Source organism: Mesoplodon densirostris, chromosome 16 (genome assembly GCF_025265405.1).
Source record: "Mesoplodon densirostris isolate mMesDen1 chromosome 16, mMesDen1 primary haplotype, whole genome shotgun sequence".
Classification (NCBI taxonomy): Eukaryota; Metazoa; Chordata; class Mammalia; order Artiodactyla; family Ziphiidae; genus Mesoplodon; species Mesoplodon densirostris.
Window position 1 is genome coordinate 76,672,718 of NC_082676.1, and position 19,737 is coordinate 76,692,454.

The 19,737-nt window shown below is 36.0% G+C and overlaps 1 protein-coding gene across 1 annotated transcript; it reads left to right on the top strand.

The window, feature by feature from the left end:
* The first annotated feature begins 1,313 nt into the window (after positions 1 to 1,313).
* On the top strand, positions 1,314 to 19,127 carry ANKEF1 (ankyrin repeat and EF-hand domain containing 1). The gene is made up of 9 exons (XM_060078799.1): positions 1,314 to 1,659; positions 6,558 to 6,757; positions 7,536 to 7,685; positions 8,717 to 8,840; positions 12,155 to 12,977; positions 14,894 to 15,120; positions 16,641 to 16,804; positions 17,985 to 18,122; positions 18,969 to 19,127. The coding sequence occupies exons 1-9, from the start codon at positions 1,314 to 1,316 to the stop codon at positions 19,125 to 19,127; spliced, it is 2,331 nt and encodes a 776-aa protein (XP_059934782.1).
* Positions 19,128 to 19,737: the final 610 nt, after the last annotated feature.

A 19,737-nucleotide genomic window follows, 5' to 3' on the forward strand; every position in this document is an offset into this window, starting at 1 on the left:
CAGGTGTGAAGTTAATGCTCTGTATCTTGATAGGGGTTTAGGTTACAAAGTTCTATGCATTTATCAATGGTTATATATAGAAATAGTACACATAATTCTTGTACATTATATTATATATTCAGAAGACCAAGAAGAGAAAAGGAACTGTAAACAAATATTGAACTACAGTTAAGGATATGTATACTGGAATATGTCTGCAATTTACTTTGAAATGGGTCAATAAATAAGATAGATTAATGGATAGATAGAGGGATGGATAGATGTGTGATATTGCAAATAAAGCATGAATGGTAGGATCTCAGTGGTGGGGATATATGGGTGTTCAACTTTCTTTATGTTTAAAAATAGTAATACTAAAATGTTGGGGGTGGAAGCTGGTCTGATCTTATCTAATCTACATTTTACAAAGCTCTTTCTGGGGACTGAATAGAGAATGAGCTGTAGAGGGTTCTTGTGGAAACAGTGAGACAAATTACAAGGCAATGGCAATGATTTGGCCTAGGATAGCACCTCTGTACTCTCTGGAATGGATTCCCAATATGTTAATGAGGTTCTGTTCCCAGAAAACATGAAGAAACGCAAGCTGGGCGTACCTAACATGGTCTACTACTTGACTCAAAATATTGTTTTTTTGAACTGAATAAACAATAAGAGATAAAATTACATATTAGAATGCTCATTGCAACTTAGTAGGATTATTTATGAAAATTTACACTTATCTCTGAACCATTTACCTACATAGTTCCCACGTTAAGATGGCACAGGAATCATCCATCACATCTTTGGTATTTCCCAGGGCTCAATAGATTCCTGTTTATAATGAGCACTTCAAAATTCTACACATTCTTTATAACATTTTTAAGCTACTGAAATCTGTGTGGTCTGTACACTGTGAGGAACATGCTGGTACAGATCATTATAGTGGAGAGCTTGGCAATTTAATTAGCTTCACCTTCTTCATGGGTAAATGGTAAAGCTGTGTCAAGGAGGGAGGATTAAATGAAATAATAAGAAAACTGCATAGCAAGTCTAGTGTTAATTATGGTGGAAGATTTGTTTTGAAATATTTTAATGTTATGCTAGCTGAATATTTTTGTATTTATATGTAATTTCTGTTTTCATGAATCAGTTGCAATAGATTATGATAATAACGTTTCATAAGAAACAGCATCTCTTCTTATGGAAGGCTTAAAATATTATTAGTCAAAGTAAAGAAGACAAAATTAACTTTGAGTTATATGTTTTTGCTTTGATTTTTGTTGCTGTAGTTTTTGTTTTGGTCCACAAAGGCATTTTCAAGAAGCTGGTCAAATATGGCTTTAGCAGATAAGAGACTTGAGAACCTGCAGATCTACAAAGTTCTCCAGTGTGTTCGGAACAAAGACAAGAAGCAGATAGAGAAGCTGACCAGGCTCGGATACCCTGAACTCATCAATTTCACAGACCCCATCAATGGAAACAGTGCCCTGCACTTAGCCTCGGTTTCCAATGACATCGATATGGTCAGCTTTCTCCTGAGCCTCGGTGCTCACCCTGATGTGCAAGATAGAATGGGCTGTACTCCAGCTATGAGGGCTGCAGAAATGGGCCACGAATTGTCCATGGAAATATTAGCCAAGGCAAAGGCCGATATGACTATTGTCGATAATGAAGGAAAAGGTAAGAACTCCCAGCATTCTATCTAGCAATTCAGTTTGTAGCCAGAAATCAATAAAATGCATTTTTTGCTTTCCAACTTTAGAAGAGAGTTATTTATGGTACATGGTAGTGAAAGTCTAGATTCTCACTCTTATACCAAAGGACACTATCTCCCCATGATTTGAAAATGATGCAGGTATTTCTTAGGGAAGCCAGTTCTGAGAACTTTCTCATTGAAAAAGAATATTAGAATTAGTCAATCTGTTGTTTTTTTTTTTAACGTGGAGAACTTTCAACATGAAGCACGTTGATATTTCCATAATCACAATCACCCATTGTAAAATGTGAAGTCTCATTTCGAGCTAAAGATGAAGGAGAGCATCTCTTCTTTTTTACATTTTAGAACCTCAAGTAATACTAGATATAGGTTTTGCTCTCAAGAGCAGTCTAATGTAGAAAGTAGTTGCATTTAGGAAGTTGAGGGACAGAGGTGGATGCTGACATAAACTCCAACTTTCTAGTATCATTTAAAAATGTATTTGAAAACATGACTTAAAATTTGAGATATGGCATTTCCATGATTATTCAGCTGAGATAGCCCCACTTTGTCACTCTTCCCCTCCCAAATCCCATTTCAAGACCACGATCTGGGAGCTTCTTGTCCAAATAACTCAAGGTTCTGACAGGAGGTGACACAGCCTCATGAAAATCATTAAGAAAATTACCTCCAGGCTTAATATAAATTGGTAGATTTAATCAATTGTTCCAAAGAGTTGCTTCAAGTACAAAGCCATTAACATCAGTCCCACATTAGAGAAATGAATCCCATTTTATAATGTTAATTAATGTTTTCTGACAGGAGCAGAGTCTGCTTTTGTAACTCTCTGCAGACATGGTATTTGAAAAGTGACTTGCTTATAACAAGAGGAGAGGACAAAGTAAAGGAAGAATTATTTAATTACTTAATGGCACCACATAACAAAATACGCTTCAGATGCCCTCAGGAGTCAAATGTGTTTTAAAATGTTTTATTCTGAAAGAAAACCTCCCAACGCTCTATAGAATATCATTTCACAAAGTGTGTGTCAAGGGCCATTGAATCAGTGGGATGTTGATAAGTGCTACATGCAAAATTGGTTCATTCCGCTGCCAAATTTATGAGAGAAACATTGGATAAAACAAACTTAGACATGTTTATTTTACATTTGTCATATCGATCAAAACCAGTGACATTTTCCGTATTTATTTGACCATGAGATAGTTTTTTAAATGGCATCTTGTATACCTGGAGTTTCATGGAAACTTCAGTACATTCAGAAGAACGGTAACAAAGAAAAGTTTACCTTCTTGAGTTTGAAACAGAGATACAAATCACAAAGAAATCTGTCTGAGACATTTTATAGCATAAAAAACTAAAATTATAAAATGTAAACAATCAAGGTAAAATTGGAAACGAGGTCAAATGAGTATCTGTAGCAAATGCAACAGCCATGAGTTTATCTATACCCATTCAAATTAATATTAAACCTACCAAGGTTCTGGAAGACCAATGTATGATAAAAAAACAACCTGAAAAATCAAATAGGAAGAATTAAAAATATAAAATGAAACTTGAAACAAATACAAAATCTTGTTTCACACGTGACCTTGTTAGTACTTCTCCCACCAGCCTTGATTGTGGTTCATGGTATGCCTACTGCACAGAGGGCCTTGTATTCCCATCAGTAAACCTAGCTTACCTTGCACATCCCTCAGCTCAAGGGCTGCTACTGGCCAAACTCCTTGGTTTATTCCACTGTAGTCTCTCTACCCTTAACATCCTATTTTCCAGTGATTGACATTTGGCTCACTGCACATGGTTTCAAAAGGATGAGCAAACATTTAAATGGTTAAAATACTTACTGGAGCTTTAGAAGGATGAGGGACGTACTCTAGGTCTAACCTGTACTTTCTCTTTGAACAATTTTGCAGAATATGGAGAAGGTAACACTCTAAGCCAAAAAATTATTTGTTGTATTAAGAAATTAATTACAGTGTCTGGAATTATTTTCTTTAAGGGTAAAGCTGGAATAGTTCCTTGTAACACCCATTCCATTGGTTCTCCCATTTATAGGGATGCATCCCCAATCCTCAATGCAATACACTAGTTCTATTGGGTATACATTTTTTTCTCTTTTGTTTTTGCTTCAACCTTGGAATGTTGATTTGTGTCCTTTGTGGCTTAAACAGTCAGCATAGATCGACTTTCACTGTGCACTGCACATGCCATCATTATAAAATAGCCATTTCATAAGTTCCTTCAGGTCTTTGTAGTGAATTCAACCTCATCTGGTACTATTTTCTAGATTTTGCTGTTGTTATTGTTTATTGCTGTTTCGGTTCACTCTTGCCTAATATGACTTCTCTGTCTTTGATTTTATATTTTCAACCATGTCCTTGACCATCTTTCTATTTTTAACTGTTTGAGTAACTCTATTTTAGATGCATGTTTATATGAGATATATTTTGGTTTCGATTTTCACATAAATTTTATTTTTATTTTAATGGTAGAGTTTATCCAATTTACATATATCTAGATGCTCCATCGGTCTGGTGTCAGAACTATCACTTATTTTATATTATGAAAGCATAATATACTTAATTTATATAAATACACAAATATGTATAAAAATATTTTCCTCGATGGTCCATGTGTTCTGTGTTTTGTTTTGCTGTGTGTGTATATTTTCCTTCTCACATTTTCTAAAATTAATGGTATGTTTTTAGTTCTCTTAATGGCTAACTGGACAGCTTTACATATACTTAAAACTGTTTATTGAATTAGCACTTTAAACAGTATTCATTAATATTTCTCTGTGAAAGATGAGATTGGTACAAGAACCCTTCCTCTCACCTCCTTTACCTCCCTTCCAGTACCTAATTTTAGTACATTAAAATCATTTTAGTTCTTTCAGTGATTCTTTTCATACCTTTAAATAATAAACGTCTATCTCTTTATCTGTTTTTAATAATATCTCATACTCCAGCAGTAAAAGATAAAGAAAATCAAATGCTTACACTGTCTCTCCTTCCCTCTCTTCCCTCCAAGTTTTGTTAAATTACATTATTATTTCTATATTACTGTGAATTACAATATTCTTTTCTGTATCTACAGTTCCTAAGGTAATTGAGCTTTGGTTCAATGGTTGAAGGGATTCAGCATCTATCATGGGTCTTTTAGTCACATATTCTCTGTTGATCTCCTGTTAGACTCATTTTTGTCATCAAGTAGTTTAGCTCATTCCTTTGGGCTTATATCCTTTGATTTCTTGCATCTTTAAACTGATTGTCCATCACTTTTATATATGAACAATAGCTTGACTGAGTATTAAAAATTCCCTGTTTTCTTTTCCAGGTGACATTGTAGAGCTCCTTTGGTTATTTTCTAGCAATGAATGTTGCTGTACCAAAGTCTTGCAGCCAGCTTGACTTTTCCTCTTTAGAAATGACTTGAATTTTTAACTGGATGCTCACAGGACACTTTCGTACCTAGCTTTACCTAGGCACCATCTTATGGATTGTTCTTAATCAATTTTTCCTGAGACTCAGTATACTCTGTCAGATCTAGGTTTTTCCTTCAAGAGAGTTTTCTTCTATTATATCTCTCCATTTCTTTCTGTTCCATTTGTTCTTTTATTTCTGAATACCAATTACATACATGTTAAATATTCTTTGCCTCTCTAGAACATTTAAATTCTTGCATCATTTCAGTTACATTTTTCTTTCAAGTTCTTTCAAGTTTTTCCTCCATGTCCCTGACCATGGTTTTGGCGATGTCTGCTCTCCTTTTTCCTGCTTCCAATGTGAACCACTTTCATTTCTTTAGTGGCTTTACAATATTTTTCTCTACCATTTCTTTTTTCAAGCTCTGTTTGCTCAAATTCATCTTTTCCTTCTATTTATCTTTTATTGTCCTATAAGTACTTATTATAGAATCGGTCTAGCTTTGCACTTTTGTTTCAGAAAAAAAATATATTTAATTTCTTTGTTATCTTGGAAATGGGTCAGTCAATAATTTTCATCGTATAGTTTTTTGAGTATATAATTTTTGCCTAGTGTTTGTCATCAAGTTTCTTTCCTTACCTTTCTTTCAGTATATTTCTTCATAGGTCACATGCTGGTTTCTTGTTGATTATTGTTCCTCTTTGAATGAAGCCTCTTTTTAGAGTCAAGTCATTACAAAGTCAGTTTGGAGTTTGATTGCTGTTTACCTGACTTTCTTACCAGGAGAATATAAATAATACCCCAGGTCTGTAGTACATTTTTGACATGGGTTATGTTGAGGGTCTGTGTGTCACCGGTGCTGGGTATGAGGATTTAGCATTTTTCTCTCTTCAGTAAACAAAATGATTTGCCAAAATGTCAGAGCCCCTTGCCATCTAGTGTTTCTTCTCACTGCTACTGTACAGACAGCCTGCTTCCTATAAATATGGCTGGTCTGCACATTTCATCATTATGTATCATCTCCTTTGCCACTCTGCAGTTTCAGAGGGGATCCAGGGATCCACCAATAGTCTTCTGGCACACACACCTCTGCATATTCCAAGAAGAGACACTGGGGTATAGACTGCAGGATGCCAAATACCCAGGGTCAACCGGAGCTCACATCCCAGCACTCAAATTCTTCCCAAACAAAGTCTTATCACATTTTGCTTATGACTGTTTTCTGGCTCTTATAAGAGGTTGTGTTTCTTTTCTGGTATCTGTGTCTTGGTGTTTCAGTTGATTTCAGAGGGAAAACCAAGGCATAAATATCTTTGCTCTATCACCTTCAGCTAGCTAATTATGAATTTGTAAATTATTGTTTGTTCCTTCCTATCTGATCCAAATATAGAGAGACTACTAATTAAGTATTCTTTGGGGATTCTATTTTTCTACAGGTATTTTGTTTTACTGCATTTTACCTACTAAGAGACATTATCACTGTGCACGGATTGCCTTGGAACATGGTGCAGATGTCAACAATTGTACCTATGAAGGAAAGCCAGTATTCCTTAGAGCTTGTGAAGAAGCACATGATGTTAAAGATGTGTGCCTGACATTTTTGGAAAAAGGAGCCAATCCAAATGCTGTCAACCCAGTATGACTATTCTTCTGATTATAAATATTCCTTTTTTTCAATTATAGAAAAAAATTTCAATACACTAATAATCTCTATTAGTGTATTTTTTTCATTTGAATATGGTAAAATTATCCTGTTAGGTTAGACTGTTCATTTCTGTTCAGAATACTTTAAGATGATATACTTTCATCATCTCTATATGGCATGGCCATGATTCTACAATCTATTTCCTAATTACGTTTGGAAAATTGGTATTTATTATGTGTAATGTTAAAAGATCATTATAGGAAATAGAAAAGATATTAGTGATGCCTAATAAAAATTTATCTTCTTCAAAAGAAAATATGTAGTTCTGCTGTTTCCCTTAATCATTTTGCTCCCTCTCCTCATTTGGCTAATTTTACTGAGTTTTCTTATCTCTTAACTGTCATTTCCCAACAATAAAAATAGATTTTCTTCTCATTAGAAAACACCTATAGCCTAATTTTAGCATGTGTTTTACCCTCTTTTCTCCCTTATTGCTCTACTTTCTTTGCAAGAAACTGCATTTTTCAGCATGAAGTTCCTACAGGGACTTTTGGTGTGACCCTGACTCTGATTTTAGAATTTTACATTTTGGACACTGACCCATTTTACTGACTTCATTTTTCCTATTTGTTACATGAAACCAATAAAACTGTACAGAACTGAACGTGTCAGTGTGACTCTAAGGCCAAATGGATTTAGACCATATTTATACGGAATATGTTATTTAGTATGATAGGGATAAACAGCATCTGATCTGTTTCACGTCCAGTCCACAGGTCGCACGGCTTTAATGGAAGCATCAAGAGAAGGAGTGGTAGAACTAGTTCGAGGGATATTGGAAAGAGGAGGTGACGTGAATGCATTTGACAATGACAGACATCACGCCGCACACTTTGCTGCCAAAGGAGGCTTTTTTGATGTAATAATCTACTCTTTGCTTTAAAATTTGTTTCTAAAAATATTCTCTTCTTTTTCTCAACATCTTAAAATATCATGTAGGTTACACTGATATAATTTTTTCTGAGTTATCATCTTGATTTTCTGAAATAATTCTAAAACTATATTTTATACCAAATATTAACCTTCAAAACATATTTTAGCTCTTTATTCAGTTTTATCTGCTTGCTAATTTATTCTTTTAATATTGCTAATAATGTTTTTCTATATTTTTAATTATGACAGCTTCAAGGTTTTGCCAACCGGGATTACTCTATTTTATGACTCCCTTACACATTAGAATTTTCACAGTACAGTATGATCTAATTGTGGGGAGAACAATGCCAATATACTCATCTCCCTGATGTTTGAGGCATCTACTGACTCATCTAAATTTTTAACTCTAAGTATTCTTATTATCTGGATATATCAGCAAAGGATATCTCATAGGTATAGTGATATTGCAGAAACAAATTAGAAATCAATGCTATCCTATTTTTTTAAATTCTGAATTATATCTAAAATTTCTTTACTGAGTTTTTCTGAGTTTTAACATAATTATCTTTACTTTTGGCATAGGGTCTCTTCCCTGCAATAAAAGTATATATCATATTAGAAGTCACATCTGTTTGGTAAAGAATTTGCTCCCCTGATGATGCTTGCCATAGTCTGATGTTTTCTAAAATTGCCTAAATTTACTTCAAAACGGTAGCTCCCCAGCTGAGTATAGAGTTTTCTATACTCTAGATCAATGTTGTTTGATAGAACTTCTGGCAGTGATGGAAATATTCTCTGTGCTGTACAATGTGGTACACTACACTACACATGTGATTTTTGAGTACTTGAACTGCGGCTAGTGGAAGTAAGGAAATGCATTTTTAAAATTTCTGTTCTATTTAATTCATTTTAATTTAATTCAAATTGACACTCTGGATAGCACAGGTCTAGGTCCCAGTTTTCATTCAGTAAGCGTACATTCCTATTCCTCTACAATATCCACTCTTTATTTTGCAGATATTGAAGCTTCTCTTTGCCTATGACGGAGACATGGGGCTGATTGCAATGAATGGCAACACACCACTTCATTATGCTGCTATGGGTGGTTTTGCAGATTGCTGTAAATATATAGCTCAGAGAGGTAAAATGGTCTACCAATTTCATGCCTAAAGAATTTATAATTTTTCCACACTGTAGCTCATCTACAGAGAATTTCAGCCTGTCAAATGTCAGTTGCTTATCTCACACATATATGTAGAAAGAAAATTAAACTTTTTTCTTATTTACCTTCTGTTAAATCATGAATCTGGCCTTGAAGGTGATAAAAATTCATTTCTCAAGTATTTTTAAGTTATTATTAAAAATCTAAAGAGAATTGTTTATGAGTCAACCAATTATTAAGATGCTTATAGTTATTAAATTCTTGTTAAAAAATGTAAATAATCAATCTAAAAAACAAGCACTAAACACCATGTCTTTTAGTTTGCATTCTTAATTATTTTATTTTTTAAAATGTACTATCATGTCAAGTGCATAGATAACATTTCTGGGTAATTTTAAATTATGGGGGAAATATTTTGGGGAGAAACACATGAAATAAAATGAAAAATTTCATGGAACATTTGAAATATAAGTAATATTTATTATTTTAGATTTTTCTGTAGCTTTCAAATAATTATTAACTTAGGAATATAAACTATGTTATGTATAGCTTAATGTATTCCTTAAAATAGTAATATTAGCCAATTAAGTTTAAAGATTTGGATCTATTTGGTTTTAATTACATGCTAATTAAATGTACATTCAAAGTTATTAACTCTGTTAGAGAGGGAGCTGCATTCTGCTGAATGTTATGGTAGTGGTTTTTTTTTTTTTTCCAGTTTATGAGAAATGGGCAGAAACTTAAAGTTCAACAACTCTATAATGGAACAGAGAAAGTGCTTTTATTTTCCTGTCTTCTACAGAGGAACAGAAATTTTGAAGTCACTGGGACCCTAGAGAGCCTATACTGTAACCACTAACGTTTTAAATAGGACTAATGTGCCTGCATAACTAATGGTGTAATAACTGATCCACTTTGACTTTTTTCACATTATACAAAGCTCACATTCTTTCCCCGTTCCACTACAATAAAAAAAAAAAACAGATAAAGGAAAATATATCTACTGCAATTTTTGCCCTCATCAACTGTCTCATCAGTCTCATTTTCAAATCTGTCACCATCAGCAGATTATTCTGACACTTCATTTTTAACATTGTGTATTTCTAGAAACTAAAGATCTGCCCAGATTGAGACAAGCTTCTTCAACTTTAACATGCTGATTCCTTTCTTATTGGGACAAACATCCCCCAATATATACTCTACCATTTATGTACTCCTGGGATAAAGTCAGAGAAAGCAAATTGAGAAGTAAAGGGCCAGAGCCTGCCAAAGGCCTTGTCTGGTGATGCAGAAAAGATTAATCCTCCTGGCTGGCTCACAAGACTAGGCTGTGTTTCTGAAATAAATGTCTGAAAATGTTCTGAGTTCTGTAGCATGTTTGGAAGTACAACCACCAGATCCTATGTGGGTGACCTATTTCCATACCAGGCAATTGCTTATCTAAGGCAATCAGAGCAGCAAGAAACCATTGGTCATGAAATGCTCATTTCTGAGTAAACTCCCTGGGTGTAACCTCTTTTATTCTTAAATAGGAGGGCTGGATTCTTTTCCCACATTAAACTACCTTCCTCAGTATGCTCCTGTTTTGTGCCTGATCTTGTCCCTGGAGTAATTTACAACTCCCTGTAGGCAGTGTGAGGCCAGATCCAGGGGAGAGGATGGGAGTTTGGAATAGTTCTCCTGAAGCCCCTGTGCAGGGTTCTCCTTCTCTTGGGCCTTTTGACAGTACAGTCAGCTGAAAGTTGAGTATCTCAGCCACAGAGGCACATAAATCACAAAGGGAATGAATGGATCTTTATTTACTAATGATAAAAAAGGAGACAAAATCAAAGGGAGAGGAAAATGCCTTCATATCTTTAAGCTGGGATGTTGGAGTCTTTTATCCAGACAAAATTTCTAACAGGGAGGAAACTAGGAGCAAAAGAAGGCAAGATAAAGCTGCTTTAAAACCCTTTGATCCTTAGTGCTGGGCTGAATATAGGAGCGGATTGGGAGATGGTCGATAAACCCCCAGACACCCTAAATAAGCAAAAAAAGCTAAATAAAAACAGCATACTCAAGATGACTATGGAATTATACTATGGAATTATTATGCTGTGGAATTATACTGTTGAGACCAGTCTCAGGTCCCTTTCCCAATAAGCCACTGTTCTTCAGACTGTCCAATATAAAAATTTTAGAATCTTTATTGTTCCAATGCTCTTTTTGAGTTTTTCTATCACTAGTAAAATTATCAGCCTTCATATAAAATTTTAATTTTTGACAATGCCATAGGAAGTGCTAATGTTGAAAAACACTGGTGATTAATTTTCTTTTTGATAAGGAATAAAACTATAAAGTGTTGGAGGGACGTGTTTTATTTTTGCATTCGGTGACCTTTACATTTTGGATGCTAGAGATACTGAGGTTAGAGAATCTTTTTTGATTATGTGATGCTTGCAAAGCAACAGAAGAACCTTCTAGATTCAAAACACTAGAAAGACCATCTTCATAGTCTGAATTATAATGGGGTTTGTGTGTCTCCAGACACTTACTACAGACAACACAGCCTTCTTGATAGCATTAACTAGACTCCTTGATGCACTCAGAAAAGTTTATTTATTTGGAGAATGCTTACATATAATGTTGGTCCCATCATTTTAATTAAGGGTCCAAAAAGGGAAACGGATTTTAATGCCTAATTGTACAGTTCTTATGCTGGAATTCTTTCAGGTTTGATGAACAAATTACTTTCTCCTCCGTTAGGCTGTTCACATGACCTTACTGCAAAACAGCAGGTCAATATAAATTACACTAACTTCATGGAGAATACAGTTAAAGCATAGTTTAAGATTTTACACAGATTTAGTCATAATCGTTCAAAAGAAGCAGGTGTCAGTTAGCATCCTGAGTTCCTAAGGTCCTATTTAAGCTGTTTGAATCCAGCTTCCTTCCAAATTCAAATGTCACCCTTACTCTTTCCCACTAGTCAGGAAGCCTCCTTAGCAAGTATCCCAATATGATATTTGTTTCAAATATCTATAGGGATTAATGTCCTAATCCTTTGGGAAAAGATACTATCAATTGGAAACATATCTCCCTCAGAATTCACCAAAATAAAGCTCACAGGAAAAAAAAATCATACCTTAATTTTGTAGTTATAATAGCTAAATGTGCTTACCTCTATATACAAGTAATTGGGGAGCAACTTTTGATTAATCACTAGAAATTTAAAAAACCGTTGGATGCATGTCATTTGTGGAGTCATGGAGATGCCTTGGCACCATTCATAATCATGATGTTTCCTGTTTTAGGATGTGATCTGAAATGGAAGAATTTGGAGCATAAAACACCCAGGGCCTTGGCTAAGAAAGGTGGCTTTAAAGCAGCCAGCAAAGAAATACGGCGGGCGGAGCGAATCGCTAATAAACTGGCCCAGCCAGGAGCCAAAAATCCGAATCCACGATTGTACCTGAGACTTCACGATTGGTCCATAGAACATGAGACTTTCCTTCGGGAAGCCCTTTCGTTTGTGGACAGGGGCGATGGGACAGTCACCAAGGAAGACTTTGTGCTGGCGCTGGAGGAGAGGCAAGATTTTATGAGCTCAGAACAGATAGCTACCATAGCTCAACTTCATGAAAAAGTCCGGGGCGGAGGGGTCAACATTAACGATTTCTTTAAAGGAACCAAATACTTAAGCAAGTCTTATGTCCTGGGATCCTATGGGCCTAAGAAAAAGAAAAAAAGGATGGCCAAAAAAGCCAAAAAAGGCAAGTTTGTTTTACCCCTCCCAATCTGCATCATCCCTGACCACGTGTTTCCACGCCGGAGCGAAGGTGGGCCGCCTTATTACATGATTGAAACCTACGATCATGTAACTGATTGCAATCGCTTTAACCGAGATCATCCACCCGAACATCCCATTCAGGATGACTCTGCTTGGTACACTGATGATCCAGGGAAGGTCTTTTCAAACATTAATTTTATCACCAAGGCGGGAGACCTGGCATCTCTGAAAAAGGCGTTTGAATCAGGAATACCTGTGGATATGAAGGATAATTATTACAAGACACCCCTAATGACTGCATGTGCCAGTGGAAACATAGATGTGGTCAAGTTTCTTCTTGAAAAAGGGTATGCCTTTCGGTTGAGTGAAATTTAGATTTTTGGGAGTCTTCACATTTCAAGGAAGGCTAAGACACATTCAGCTCCAGAATTTAAGTAGTGCAAGAAAGGGCTTCATTCCTGAAGTCCAGATCACAAATAGATCTTATACCGGGAGCCAGGCTGATGGAACATAGGAGTGTGTGTATGCAAAGACCGTTTGCCAATAACAACTATGTACAAAGTGAAGGCGCAGAAGTTTTCCCTCTGAGGGTAAACAAAGCCTTCTGATAAGGTAACCCTGGCCTCCCAAGACAATTTAATTTGGTCTCAGAGCTTTACCTAGATGATGTGGAGTTGCTTTTTATTTTATTTTAAATTAAAAACAGAATTTTTTTTATTGTGGTAAGAACAGATAGCATGAGATCTACCCTCTTAAATTTTAAGTGTAGGGTACAATATTGCTAACTATAATCACTATAGTGATTATAATATTGTAGAGCAGATCTCTAGAACGTACTCACTTTACATGGAGTCATTTTTAAATCTGTCTCTTTTTTTTCTTTCTTTCTTTCTTTGTTTTTTTTTTTTTTTTTGGAGGGGATCTCAACAAATTCAAGCAATTTGATGGTAGCCATAACGACTAAGCACGTTTCATTCCCTTTTCCTTGGTTCATTTGTAAATATCTTTAAAATAACAAAGCATGACATTTAGTTTAACTTTTAAATCTAAAGCAATGTCTCAGGTTTAAGTCCTTCTTTTTACCATTGCTGAATAACCCGGGGTAACTTTCTTAACTTTTTGTGCCTCAGTTTTCTCATTTTTATAATGGGGTTATAATGGAACTCAGCTCACAGGATTTGTTGAAGATTAAATGAGTTAAAATATGTAAAGCCCTTAGTAGCCCAGTAATTGCAGACTTGATAAAAGGTATTATTGTTATTACTACTATAATGTTTAACTTCAAAGAAGGATTTAAATGTGTTTATTATAAAGAGGGAGTATAAAGCAACTAATGACAATATGAAGTGTTGGGCAGAGAATTTTTAAATAGGACTAAAATTTTATTTTATCTTTTCATAGTTTCTGAATGATATATTGCTTTCAATAAAATCAAAAGAATTAATTTTCTTTTTTCATTTAATTTTAATTTTATATTGGAGTATAGGTGATTTAAAATGTTGTTCTAGTTTCAGGTATATAATAAAGTGATTCAGTTATAAGTATTCATATCCATCCTTTTTCAGATTCTTTTCATGTATAGATTATTACAGAATATTGAGTAGTAGAGTTCCCTGTGCTATACAGTAGGTTCTTGTTCATTATTTATTTTAAATATAGTAGTGTGTATATGTTAATCACAAACTCCCAATTTGTCCCACCCCCTCACCTTTCCCGTTTGGCAACCACAAGTTTGTTTTGGAAGTCTATGAGTCTGTTTCTGTTTTGTAAATAAGTTCATTTGTATCATTTTTTGATACAAAATTTTGATACATTATAATGCTTAAATTTTTAATAATGAAGGTGTATTTAAAAATTCATAACATACAGAGAAAGTAGATACAAAATGAAATACTATAACTTTTCTGTTTCCTGTTAGCTTTGATCTTTCATTGGATCCAGTTTTTCCCTGATTTTAATGATGCAAAATTGTAACCCTTAGGTTACAATTGTAACCTAAGGATCTAAGGGTTAAAATTGTAACCTTTAGTGTCTAAGCACCTTTTAAACTAAACAAAATGTATATATACACAAAGTTAATACTGTTATATAATGAAGAACACAGGTCAAGAAAAATTATGGCACAGAATATAACTTGACCCAAACCTTCCTTGGTTTACAGTTGAACAATTTGATAAAACTATGAAATCTTCCTTAGCATTTTTAGCCTCCAGTGCTTGGAATAACCCATATTTTTAGCTCATGCATCTACCTCCTTTTACAGGGCTAACGTCAACGCAACAGATAATTTTCTGTGGACTCCGCTTCATTTTGCATGCCATGCCGGCCAACAGGATATTGTTGAGCTTCTTGTTAAATCTGGAGCCGTGGTAGATGCCCTTTCAATCAACAACTCAACTCCCTTAAGTAGAGCCATTGAGAGCTGTAGACTGGATACTGTAAAATACCTACTTGATATTGGTGCTAAATTCCAGCTGGAGAATAGAAAAGGCATGTGTTCTCATTATGGGTGATTAGGGTTAGAAAAGGGGAATTTATGATAGTTTCCAAACCCGTTTAAATCAATTCTTGTAGGACCACATTTTCCCTTGAGTCACTGCTGCGAAAACAAACCTGAGTAAATGTTATGGAACTTTATCGTATACACAGTGCTTCTCAAATCATTTGTGTAAAAGAACCAGTTCTTTATGTTGGTGATCCATTGTGGATGAAGACTTTTGCAAAATACAATGAAAAATGATTTACTAGAAAAATAAAGAGGAAAAAACCCATAAAGTCCAAACTTTTTTTTTTTAAAGGAGGAAAGCAAGACATTTTTTTTTTAAATAGGAGACAATCTATTTATTTATTTATTTATTTATGCTGTGTTGGGTCTTCGTTTCTGTGCGAGGGCTTTCTCTAGTTGCGGTAAGCGGGGGCCACTCTTCATCGCGGTACGCGAGCCTCTCACTATCGCGGCCTCTCTTGTTGTGGAGCACAGGCTCCAGACGCGCAGACTCAGTAGTTGTGGCTCACGGGCCTAGTTGCTCCGCGGCATGTGGGATCTTCCCAGACCAGGGCTCGAACCCGTGTCCCCTGCATGGGCAGGCAGATTCTCAACCACTGCACCACCACGGAAGCCCCAAACTTCTTTTTTATCATTGGATTCAAATGACATAAAATTGTTATAAAAATTTCTAAACATTTACTCTTAATCCCTGTATTTATTTCACTGTGGCTGCATAACCATTAGTTTGTAGACTGACACCAGTCTGCAGATCACATCATGAGTCATCACTTTGTCTTAACAGTCAATTCCTAATAATTGGCATAGTTTGAAGCCTCTGTAGACTTTGGATTCTTTCTAAAGTTGTACAAATCATTCCTGAATTGAGGCTCTTTCTAGGAAGTAAATTGGAAGCCTACCTTATCTCATAAATATCCCGTGTAAATATGTGGAGGTGTTGTTTTCTTAGAGTAAAACCCATTGCTTCCTTTTGATATGAAGGAGCTTTAGTATCTGTGGCTGCTTCAGGCTGCCTCTGAGTCACAGGTAATATTGTTAGGCCTGCCTGAGGATGTTACAGGTGTCATAATACCCAGCCATCTGCATAGAGCACTTGTGACCTCCAGTCTCCCAGGCCTTTTTGAATACACCTCCTTCCATCATGGGAAGGGGAGGACAATGTAAAATTGTCACACACAAAGGAATGTGTGCACTGTGGGAAGAGAACCAGCACTCAGATATTCAAAATGTAACCTACCACTATTTCCTATCAACTTTTTAAGAAACATGCTCAAAATAATTAACAAGAAGAAATGGTTTTGCTGGTAAATGGCCCTCTAAATGATGAGATTTTATAGCTGGGGCCACCTTAGAGAGTATCTGATCCAGCTCTGTGACTTTATACATACCATTTACTTCAGTAATCACCCTTGGTACTGCATGCTTAGAGCTGATGTGCTGAGATTTTGCTACATGGTTTATTATTAATCTGTTTAATGAAACTCTGAATTTATATTTTAAACAGGGCATAGTGCCATGGATGTTGCAAAGGCTTATGCTGACTATAGAATAATTGGTTTGATTGAGGAAAAGCTGGATAGCTTGCCAAAACCAGCAGAAAATCAAAAAACAAAAGGCAAGCCACCGCTTAAAGTGAAGACTGAAGGCCCTGAGATTAAGAAAGAAGAGGTATGAAAGGCAGTTGACCTCCCATTAGTAACTGGTGGGGCTGCGGCACCATTTACATATTGTTACAGGACGTGGGCAAATCATGTGCAGTCCATGTTTTCAGCACCATTATGCAATAGTTGTAAAGAAATATCTAGCAAGAAACTTCCTGTTACTGAAAAGCCTAACAAGTACTCATTGCAAACAGAATCCACACAAAAACCATTTGGTTCAACCAAATACCATTAGAATGTTGGAAAAAGAACTGGTATTGGATATGTATACACTCAGACCTGAATTATACAGATTTGATGGGATGGCCCAAAAAGGGAAGAAGAGTAACCCTTATGAGAAATGAAGTAAAGCATGATTTTCCTTCATTTTGGTTTCATAATATTTCACTACCCACCTTACCACCCCACTCCCAAAGAATTTTAATGATTACTATGAACCCAGGGATATGTAACTTGGATATCCTTCAAAATAACTCTAGAAGGTTTTAAAGGTGTCAAATTGTCCCTGGTAATCTGGAATGGTTTGGGTGCCTCTAAATTAGCAGCAGAAGATTGAGGTTGTTGTTTATGGGGATTTCTGAGACACCAAGAATTTTTCATTCATTAGCAGGAAGCTTTAAGTACATTTCTAGACTGGAAGTTTCTTTTAGGGAAGCAGATGGATCCCTAGAGATTCTTGGCTGACACAGGATAGGGGATGAAATTCAGGAAGAAAAAGCTTTAATGTTATCAAATTAGAAAGGGTTAGAGAAATGTAGGTGGTAGGAAGTAGATAGAGTTGAAGGGATGATAGGCAGACAATAGAGAGTAGTAAGCATGGAGGAAGAGAGTAAGGATGGCCAGAGGTGAAGGAGGATTAATCAGCTAAAGCTCCTAACACATGTACCATTATCATTTTGGTAGGAATACATCCTTCTGATTAATAATGGCCACAGGTCAAGGATGGATATCTGAAAGACTTTTGTGATCTGTCACTAATACTAATTAAATAAAGTTAAACGAGGCAAATGAATGATCTCTCCTCACCCAAAATGATAATAATATTCTATTTCATTTCAAATTATAATTTGTATAGTAACATTTTTAGTTTTTTTCTGGCTTCAGAGTAAGATGCAGAACAGCAAATAATGTTAGGAAGTGTATATAGGTTTTTGCAATTGACAGGTTTTTTTTGGTCTTGTTTCCAGGAGCCACTTTCATCAATGTATACTGTACCAACCATAGTGGAGAAAAAGAAGATGCATAAGGATAATGTGGTTTACCTCAATTCATTGATTACCAGTGGTTATACCAAGAAAGTGGATATCACATTTATTCCACAGAGGGTAAGTACTTTAGAAAGATCATAACATGGTATAAACTCCTGATGTCATTTTTCAAGTACTCTTTATGCAGCGCACCCAAACAAATGTCCTTATCTTTTGTAGTTATTATTTGGAGGTGTCCTTTTTCTAGGTCCTACTACTTCTGACTAAGTAAGTCCAACTTGTATAGCTTCCAATATCTGGTATTACTATTTTCTGTATTAACATTTTAATTTTCCTTGAACAATTGAAGTCTTCTTCAGTTAGTGCCATTCCTTATAGCCATGTAGTCACCGAGTTCTATAGATACTTTCTCTGGGTACTCCTTAGAGCCCAACCCTTCCTCTTTTTACACACTATCACCATCTCACTTGGGAGTTTCATACTAATCAAGACTGGATTTATTCAGTGGCTTCCTTAAACATCTACAATTAAAAAGGTGAAAATGTCTTTGGAGAATAAGAGTGGTCTTGACAATATGCATCAAGCCATGCCGAATAAGAGACCACCAGCTCCTTCTGGCCTCTACTGTGAAAATAATTTTGACTTCCCCATAAGACATAAAGGCAGCAAACCCAAACTATCTACTAACTCCATTGCTTCCTGGTTTTGACATCCTAAAAATGATCAGCAGCTGGCCTGAGGATCATCAGAGAGGTAACTGAAGAGCATTTCAGTTGTCCAAATAGTCCCCATCAGAAACAGCGATGCCCACATAACCAAAACTGTTGTGTAAGAGATAAAAGTTAAAATAGATTTAGAAATAAATGATAGTTTTAAATTAACCATCTTGAAGATTGTCTGGATATTGACATGTTTATTGGCCATGATACTCACACCTGCTCTGGATGTGGTTGTTTATTTAAGATCTGGATTCCCAAAGCCACGACAGCAGAGCTGATCAGGAAGAGGGAACTGCGCCGGGAGCGGTTCTCTTACGAGGTAGATTTTGATGACTTCATGATGCCCTTTCAGAAGCACATCACAGAGAAAGCGCAAGCATTGAAAGCTACCTTCAAGACCTAAATCACAGCAGTTGCTTCCTGGGATAAACATTTTGAGACCAGGGACCAAACGTTGGAGAAAGTAGGTATTTCCATTAAAGCCAAAACAATCCACAAGTAACCAAATATTTGTTTTTGCTTTAACAGCTATAAGTATTCTGAGCTGTCTAGAGAAGGTGTGTTTTATTTTGCAATGAATTGCATGTTATTCTGCATAAATCCCCCAATTTTCCTCAATAAGGCCAGGGAAGGGAAAAGAAGCCAAGCACAGGGGAGCTTTCTGATGAAACCCCAGCTTCCATCCAACCTGTGGGGAGCTGTGGAGCACCAGGAAAAGGCTCTGGGCTTCTGGATTCCCAAGTCAATCAGTTACAGACTACAGGCTAGAGAGGGTACCAGTAAGGCTATTCCAGTTCTCAAGGGCAATTCAGTGAATTGGGTCACGTTGGGAACTACTGGCTGGAAAGCATGCAGCAGCTTGCTGCATGGGTGGGTGTGCCACATGGGAAAAGGAACCCCAGGGCTCTGGGTGGGCACCAACAGTGTGTGTTATAAGAACGTATATACAGGAGCTGAACTTGAGAAGGAAATACTCTTCTCTATACTGAGCTTTAAATGAATGGGTGAGCGGG

Bases quoted from the DNA above. Each gene is read 5' to 3' on its own strand.
- ANKEF1 (XM_060078799.1), top strand. From the start codon at position 1,314: ATGGCTTTAGCAGATAAGAGACTTGAGAACCTGCAGATCTACAAAGTT. The intron at 6,758-7,535 runs GTATGACTATTC...TTTCACGTCCAG, and splicing joins ATCCAAATGCTGTCAACCCA to TCCACAGGTCGCACGGCTTT. The intron at 16,805-17,984 runs GTATGAAAGGCA...TCTTGTTTCCAG, and splicing joins CTGAGATTAAGAAAGAAGAG to GAGCCACTTTCATCAATGTA.